The sequence below is a fragment of the Astatotilapia calliptera genome, chromosome 3 (genome assembly GCF_964374335.1).
Source record: "Astatotilapia calliptera chromosome 3, fAstCal68.1, whole genome shotgun sequence".
NCBI classification, from domain to species: domain Eukaryota; kingdom Metazoa; phylum Chordata; class Actinopteri; order Cichliformes; family Cichlidae; genus Astatotilapia; species Astatotilapia calliptera.
Window position 1 is genome coordinate 74,953,193 of NC_137424.1, and position 8,015 is coordinate 74,961,207.

The 8,015-nt window shown below is 41.1% G+C and overlaps 1 protein-coding gene across 1 annotated transcript; it reads left to right on the forward strand.

Annotated features, from left to right (window-relative positions):
- The first annotated feature begins 2,835 nt into the window (after window positions 1-2,835).
- On the forward strand, window positions 2,836-4,721 carry LOC113019754 (P2Y purinoceptor 14-like). Its single transcript, XM_026163575.2, has 3 exons — window positions 2,836-2,947; window positions 3,051-3,310; window positions 3,518-4,721. The coding sequence occupies exons 1-3, from the start codon at window positions 2,843-2,845 to the stop codon at window positions 4,182-4,184; spliced, it is 1,032 nt and encodes a 343-aa protein (XP_026019360.2). The 5' UTR covers window positions 2,836-2,842; the 3' UTR covers window positions 4,185-4,721.
- Window positions 4,722-8,015: the final 3,294 nt, after the last annotated feature.

Sequence of the window (8,015 nt, forward strand, 5' to 3'; positions counted from 1 at the left end):
CTGTCTCCAGGTGAAAAAAATGAGTGATACACCTCCTACCGTAAGGCCTGCAGGTATCAGGCATGTGGCTGCATTTTGAGGCAAATAGCTGCAAACTTTGTTCTTTGTAAAACTTGTGCGTAGGTTTTTAGAATTTCCAATTTATATTTGGATGTCAAGTGTCAGGGTTCCTGGGTCGTTGACTCAGTGATTTCAGTTTGTTCGTGTTCAGTTTATTTTCTACGTGCTAGTGTTTAAGAGAGAAATATAAACAAAGTGTTGACAGAAAACAAAGAGAAAAACAAGTGTAAACAAAGAGAACAACAGTGGGACAAACAAAGATATGAAAGAAAGCAAAGTAAAAAGACAAGTAAGTCACGTAAAAAGAAAAAGAGAGAACCCAAGAAAGGGAAAACACATAGAGAAAAAAAGCAGTGAAAGACAAAGAGAAATAAAGACAAAAGGAAACACAGACAGAAAGCAAAGTGAAAAGACAAACAAGTCACGTAAAAAGAAAAAGAGAGAACCCAAGAAAAGGGAAAACAAATAGAGAAAAAGAAGTGAAAGACAAAGAGAAACAAAGAAAGGACACATAAGTACATTATTAAAACACAAAACAAAATTACAATACTAACCTAATTACGGGTAATTTTTGGAAACGGGATGGGGACATCATTACCAGTCCGTTGGACGATCACAGCCTCTTGGGGCATGCTATGGGGGGCCCTGACGCCTGGGATGGGAGCAGGTATGGACAGTGCATTTGGAGCCCGGCCCCCTTCGGGGACCGGACTCCCAACTTTGATTTCCCCTAACCCCCTAACCCTAACCCTAACACCCTAACCTTTGCAAACCTGTAAAATAAGAAATACTTACCTTTCAAATTAAAAATCAATTATGGAGGTAGAGGGATGTGAGGCTGCAGACCATCGGGGTTGATGGCCCGTGCACGCCCTGTTCCTCCTTCGGGAGGGACAGGTTCTTTTCTTCAACCCTAACCAGCCAGTGCCTCGCTCCGGTTGGTCTTTGGGTCTCACTCCTAGTTAAAGCTCAATCTAGCATCTATGCCCTACCCCAGTCATTTGTCCTAACCCTAACCAATTTGTTTATCTCAAATTACCCACCCTAAATTTGGATTTTAGCCCTATTGTATATACCCCCTGATCTAATCTGGCCCTAAACAATTTGAAATCTGTGTCACCCTTCTGTCTCTGTGCATGTTCTAGTTCCACTGCATGTCATTAGTCAGATTATGTTCAACCCTGTACTCACCTGTTTCCAATCATTGTCATCATTCAGCCTGTGTATTGATATCGTCATTGTTGTCGTTCTTGCCTATGTTCAACCAGTCTCTCAGTCAGTTAGTCAGTCCTGCCGTTCCTGCTTTGTCAGTTCTCTCAATCCAATAAATCCGCATCATTTTTCACCGTGAGTTCTGTGTTTGGGTCGTCTCTTCCTTGCCTCCACACACGACACTCCTGACATCAAGCCATGAAAATGATTTTTTTAAATATGATTTTGGTTGTTACAGTAAAAATTGACTTTGATTCTGAATTTATGTTTTTTGTCTGAATTCAGATCAATTGTGTTAACCCTTTAAGACCTACCATAGAACCAAGTCCGCCAGAGCTTATATTATATTTTTACATGCTGCAGTGCCATTTTTGGGAGCATTTCAAGTTGATATAAATTAATACAACTGTTATAGCCCAAATTTTAATAATATGTATTCATTAAGTGCATAGTAATTACATAAATTGCAAAAAAGTGCAATAAACTACAAAAAAATTTAAAATCGTTTTTCTGTTTTTAACATATATTTCTAGTTAGAGAAATTTAAGAGGCTTATCCCTCAAAACTGTAAAAAGTTGCACAAAATAGTTTCCCACTACAGGAAATTTATTTTAAGTGTCTTCATAGTTTTCTTTTTGAAATACACCGATTTTTATATACTGCGGGAAAAACAAAAATAAATATTATACTGCAAATTTGCAAAAAAAAACAAAACAGCATATGCATCAAAATAAACTATTTCCAGCACATGAGTCATAAGCATCCGAGAAAAGACACAGAAAGTCATAAAGTCAAACATAACTTTTAAAAGCATCAGTTTAGCCTTACAAGGCCCTGATAGTAAAAAATTACATTTCCGCAAAATGACGTCACTTCCGGTTTCGGGCAGGACATGGAGGACATGCAATAGTTCGCGCTGATGGACATAGGAAGTGTTACGAACAGCTGATGAGATCGGCAAAGCGTGTTTCTGGAATATTATGTTTTTGTTGCTGCAAGTGCTTTTTATGCAGTTTTTGCAAAGCTATATGTGGAAGGAAACTGTGACCTAGGACAAGCTGATGGCATAAGATGTAAGTACAACTCCTCCGGTTTCATATGCAAAAAAAATTATTGCGCTAGCTTACGTGGTTGCAGAGCTACCGGGATTTAAAAATAGTTATGCAAAATAGAGCGTGCCCGCTCCGACCGGCTTTAAAGGGTTAATGCAGTATGTCAAAATGAAAAAAAAAGGAAGATCAGACATGTGAGATCGTGCTGAAAGGAAAGGCAAGTAGGCAAAGTAGTCAAAAACGGCCAATTAAACCCTGGTCCCCAGAGGGTCAATAAAAGTTTAAAGTAACACAATGGTTACTTTTCCTAGTAATTACTTTTTCAAAGTACCTTGCCCAACACTGGTCTTGAGACACCGAGTATAGTGATTTAGATCTGAAAAAAAAGAAGAATGAATTAAAAAACAATACTAATGATAAAGTGTTAGAATAATTGGTTATTAAGACTGAGCAGTGGATTTCTATGACTGCTCCTTCTTGAACTAAATAAATTGGATTTATTTTTCAACTCTAGAAACATGGCTGATGCAATAAATGTGACTTCATCTTCCAACCAGACCTGCGATGCTATTAACACTTCAGCCTATCCTTTCTTTATGCTGGTCTACAGTCTAGTGTTCCTGGTAAGTTTCAAATAATCAGATTAACACATTTTTAACAGTGCACAAAGGTTCTCAGTATATGTGCTGAAGTCCTGTCCTCTCCATACTTTCTTTGTTTATTTAGGTGGGGTTAATCCTCAATGGCTTCATCATGAAGTTCCACTTTTGTGGAGCACAGCAGCGGGCATCGAGCAGCTTGAAGATCTACCTGAAAAACCTGACAGCTGCTGACTTCCTGCTCTGCCTCTCTTTGCCACTCCGCATCACCCACTATGCTAGCAGCTCTGTCATCATTCGGCAGCTCTACTGTAGTTTTGGAGCTTGTACCATCTTCCTCAACATGTACGCCAGCATCACATTCATGGGCTACATTGCTGCCAACAGGTAAACTTCATGATGAAGATTAGAGGAACCTTTTACTGAATTCAGACTGCATTTCATGACAATGTTTTTACTACAAATTCTGACAGCCTGACTAAATCACTGACATCACTTTTGACTTTATTAATTTCTACTGATCTGAAACCACTGTGACTGATTAATGAATAGTGACTGATTCATCTACTCAACCCCCGTTTCTTTTCTCTTCAGGTATCTAAAGATCATCCAGCCTTCAGGAACTCACATCCTGCAGACAGCAAAAACTGCCCACATCATTTCCATCATTACCTGGGTTTTCCTCCTGGTTCCGACTGTGACATACACCATCCTGTTTTTCATCACCCAGACCCCTGTGACCTCTAACCCCAGCTGCTGTGATCCCTTCTTTAGTGAATCAATCAAGCTGTTCTTCACAATCATCCACACTTTGTCTCCCATTATCTTCTTGTTGGTCTCCATATGTATGGTCTTCTTCTACTACAGCACCTCCCGCAGGGTGTTGCAGGCACAGCAGAGTCAGCTGGCCTCCTCTGGCTCCGAGAAGCTTGTGAAGTCTCGCAGGAACATGTTAGTGCTGGTCAGCATCTTCTGTGTTTGTTTTGTCCCCTATCACCTGGCTCGTCTTCCCTATAGTCTTCTGTGGAGCAATGACTCTGTAGGCTCAGTCTTGAACTATGTAATGGAGGTGACCACCATGGTGGCAGTTTTCAATGTCTGCCTGGACCCTGTTGTTTACTTTTTCCTCTGTAAGTCTTTCCGGGCAAAGATGAGGAAGGTGGCCATTGTGACCAATATCCGACAAGCAACTGAAGAGAGTGAGCTCAGCAAGGAGCATCTGGACATTAACAGTCTGCAGGAGACAGACACAACACTGTGAGCACAGAAGCAGGCATCAAGCAGCTTTCAACTCTGCCCTCAACAGTTCTCTACGTTTCATATACTGATATAATCTCAGTGATTTTAGTAAAGATTATTTACTTTTGTTACGTTAAAGAAAGAGGAATTTTCTGATCTTGGCCCATGAGAAGTCCATAACAAATAACTTGGTTATGAATGAATCTGTAAGAGTTTTTGGAAAGGAAAGCAAAAGACATCCCAGTGTACTTCAGACCCAGCAACACAATCAGACAGAAACTGGTTCATCCCGAACACAAAACTCCTAAACACAGACTTAACAATGTGGTGTATGCTGTACAGTGTAGCAAGGAATGCCCAGACCTCTACATCGGAGAGACCAAACAGCCACTTCACAAGCGCATGACACAACATAGAAGAGCCACCTCCACAGGACAAGACTCAGCAGTCCATCTGCATCTTAAGGATGCCAATGTTCACATTTTGGACAGAGAGGACAGATGGTTAGAAAGAGGAGTGAAAGACGCCATTTTTGTCCACTGTGAGCGACCATCTTTGAACAGAGGCGGGGGTTTACGACACCAACTCTCTGCCATCTATAATCCAGTTTTGAGATCCCTTGCCAGACGCCTTAACGCCCACTCACATCCTGGGCCATCTGGCCTCAGGAAATCACATGATGGGGTGGGGCCAGGTTTCACAATGAGCTCACCCGAAACCCTGGCTGATTGTGACCTAAACCCGTTTTCACACCTTGGCTCATGTGATTACGTAGAAGATCCCTAAGGGGTCCCTAACCCTCTTGGGGACACTCTCATAGGGCTTAAAATCTGTGCCTCTCCTCCAATTGCTCTTAGAACATCTTGCTTAACTGTAACTAGCAATGAATTTAAGAATATCTTTAATCCATTCATCCATCTTCTCCTGTATATATGTGTATTACATATATCAATAATGTGATTAGGTAGAGGATCATTAGGGGGTCGATTGTCCCTCTCGGGGGAATAATCCCCAAATCTGGGACTCCCCACCATTTGACCTTAGAACTGAAGAAGCTTCTTGTATGAGAGGTGAAACGTCTTCAAACAACTTAAAGAAGTCCAGACTCTTTTCTTTCCAAGGTCCTTAGACTACGATGAGCTGGATGACTGAGAACCTTCACAGACAAGCAGGAGACTGTTGTTGTACAGTGGATTGAAGAGAGAGAGGAGCAGTTTGGTTTCAATCAGAGTTCAGTTCCTTGCAAAACAAATAAGCTTAAAACAAGACAAAATCTGTTGTTTTCTACAAACAGTGTTGGAGAGTAATGGAATACATGTACCACCGTTACATATTTAAAATCCAAAATATGAGTAACGGTTTTCCGTTAGTGGTACTGTTTAAAAAGGTAGTATTCAGAGTACAGTTGCTTACACAGAAGTCTGTTCCTGTTTCGTATGTTAGGCTATGCCCTCTCTATTTTAGGTAATTCCACGGTGGTGGAAACCTAAACAAAACACGCATTAAGAGGCTCTAATGCCTGTGTCTCAATCTCGAGTCTCATAATGGCGTGAGGAAATATTTTTAAGAATAATTTAATATGAAGGCAAAGCGGAGTGTTACAGGTATAGCCCTAAAGAATGTAGCCTCGTGGGTAGGGATGGTATCGTTTAGGTTTTATCTGATACCGGTGCTAAAACAGTACTTTTGAAATGGTGCCGGTGCTTAAACGGTGCTTAAACTGGTGCTTAAAGAATGAAGAACACAAACTTTGTCCAAAAACCTCTCACGTTTAGCTGGTTTTTTTTGTAAAAAGATAACAATGTTAGCCTTTTCTGCAGCTATAGGGCATATATGGTATCACTCTTGGCTGGAAGCAATGCTTAAACAGTGGGAAAAAATCCAAAAACCTCTCATATTTAGCTGTTTTCCACTTTTTCTTTGGTCATTTTAGCCTTTTTGGCCAGGGTGAAGAGAGTATCTGCCATCAAACAAGAAGACAGCCGCATGTAACTACAACGGTGTTTGCTAGTTCACCTTACGTGCATTAATGTAATAACGTGGTTAGCCTACTCAACGTAAATTACACACGAACAACATTAAGCTACTCGCCCAGAGAAGAACGGCTGCTGCTGCCATCATCATCCGTCATCATTTCTGCTACACTGGCAGGGCTAGGGGCCAGGACTCTACTCTTTGGGTTTTTGGGGGATGTTGCAAACTCCGGGCCCGATAACAGGCACCACACCCGCAGTAGATGTGCACAGTGTGAGGTCTCGCAGCAAGCTATCAAATACGGTGCATTTCTCGGCTTTTAACAAAACGCTATATGTCTCAAGGTTTGTCGTCAGATTCAAGGTGTTACCTCCTTTGACAGTATCACAGTATCAGCTTAAAGCACTTGTTGCAGGCTGCTGAGTTTGCATCTTTTGCTGTGAAGTACAGCCAGACTTTTGACCGCTTTGCCTTGGGCATTTTTAATCTAGAGCTCTTCTCTAAAAGAACGTACGTACCTTGGCCCGCTTACTATCCTTGCAAAGGTAAAATTATTGGCTAGAATCCAAAGTGTATCACATCTCAGGAAAAAAGGCAACTACCGTTTATGTCAGACCGGTACACATCCCTACTCATTGGCAGTGTAGTCTGTGCCGCAGGGAGAATGGACTGCCATATCCGTTATGTGTCTGTGAGCGCGAGGGAGGGAGAAAAAGGAGAGTAGAAAAGTACGAGTTGTCATCGAGCAGAAACGGGAGCTGGAAGCATGTAAATATAATAATAACCACTGCAGCCAAGAAGAGTGCCTGACGAGCGTAGTTGTAAGTAAGCTATTAAGACTCGACTGTACACCGTGTTCATGTTTTCCTCTGAAACAATAAGTTCAGTTGGAGCTTTCAACGCCTCTCTCTGTCTCTTGCTATACAGTTGAGCCAGACAACAAAGCATGTCTGTAAGACATGGCAAATTGTTTTGTTTTTTTTACTATGCCAACCCTTTTAGGTTTGTTACGGCCCTGGCCGAAACTGGAGTCCTAGGGGTCTCTTGTTTCTGTCTGTGTCTTTAAGAGTCCACAGGTCCTTCCTCATTGGAGAGCTGGCGGCTGCTGATTGGTCCCCTGATCTTGTGACTGCTTTGAAAATCCCTCAGCAGCAGTTGACCTGTGGCAGCCACTGGTTGTGTCCCAATTCAGGGTCTGCATGCTTGAAGTACGCGCACTACGTACAGTGCGTACTATAAGTACGAGAAGTGCGGAAGTGAGAGGCTTGTGAAATGGGATGGTCTAGCCTTCGTCGCGCTGTTCAGGTTGCCTAGCAACCATGATACTAACCGCGAGAAACGTTACATACAGCATTGTGTGACAGAAATGAAGGAGAAAAAATGTTTTGTTGGTCATTCGTTTTTGTCATGACATCACTTTGATTAGTTGAATATCTGAGGCTGAGACCACGGGACTGTAAAACATGATTGTTGGGCTTCATTTTTGTACTGAACAGTCATTTCAAGATTAGTTAGTAAAGAACAATTAGTTAATGTTGTTCATGAGACTAAAATCATCTCACTGTGGTAATGTAAATATAATATGGCCAATATTATAGTATTGTCAGATTATTATGATATATATATAGATTATATATATATATATATTAGGGGTGCAACGATACACAAAATTCACGGTTCGGTTCGATACTTTGGTGTCACGGTTCGATATTTTTTCGATACAAAAAAATGTTCATGCTTTTTTAATTTGTCATTTATTAAAATTATAAATATATATTTTAACTCAAACGTGCAGTTTTTAAATTTAATGTTGCTGAAACAACAAAGGGATAAAATGCAAATGCTACACCTAGCTCCCTAACTGGATAAACAGGAGAAA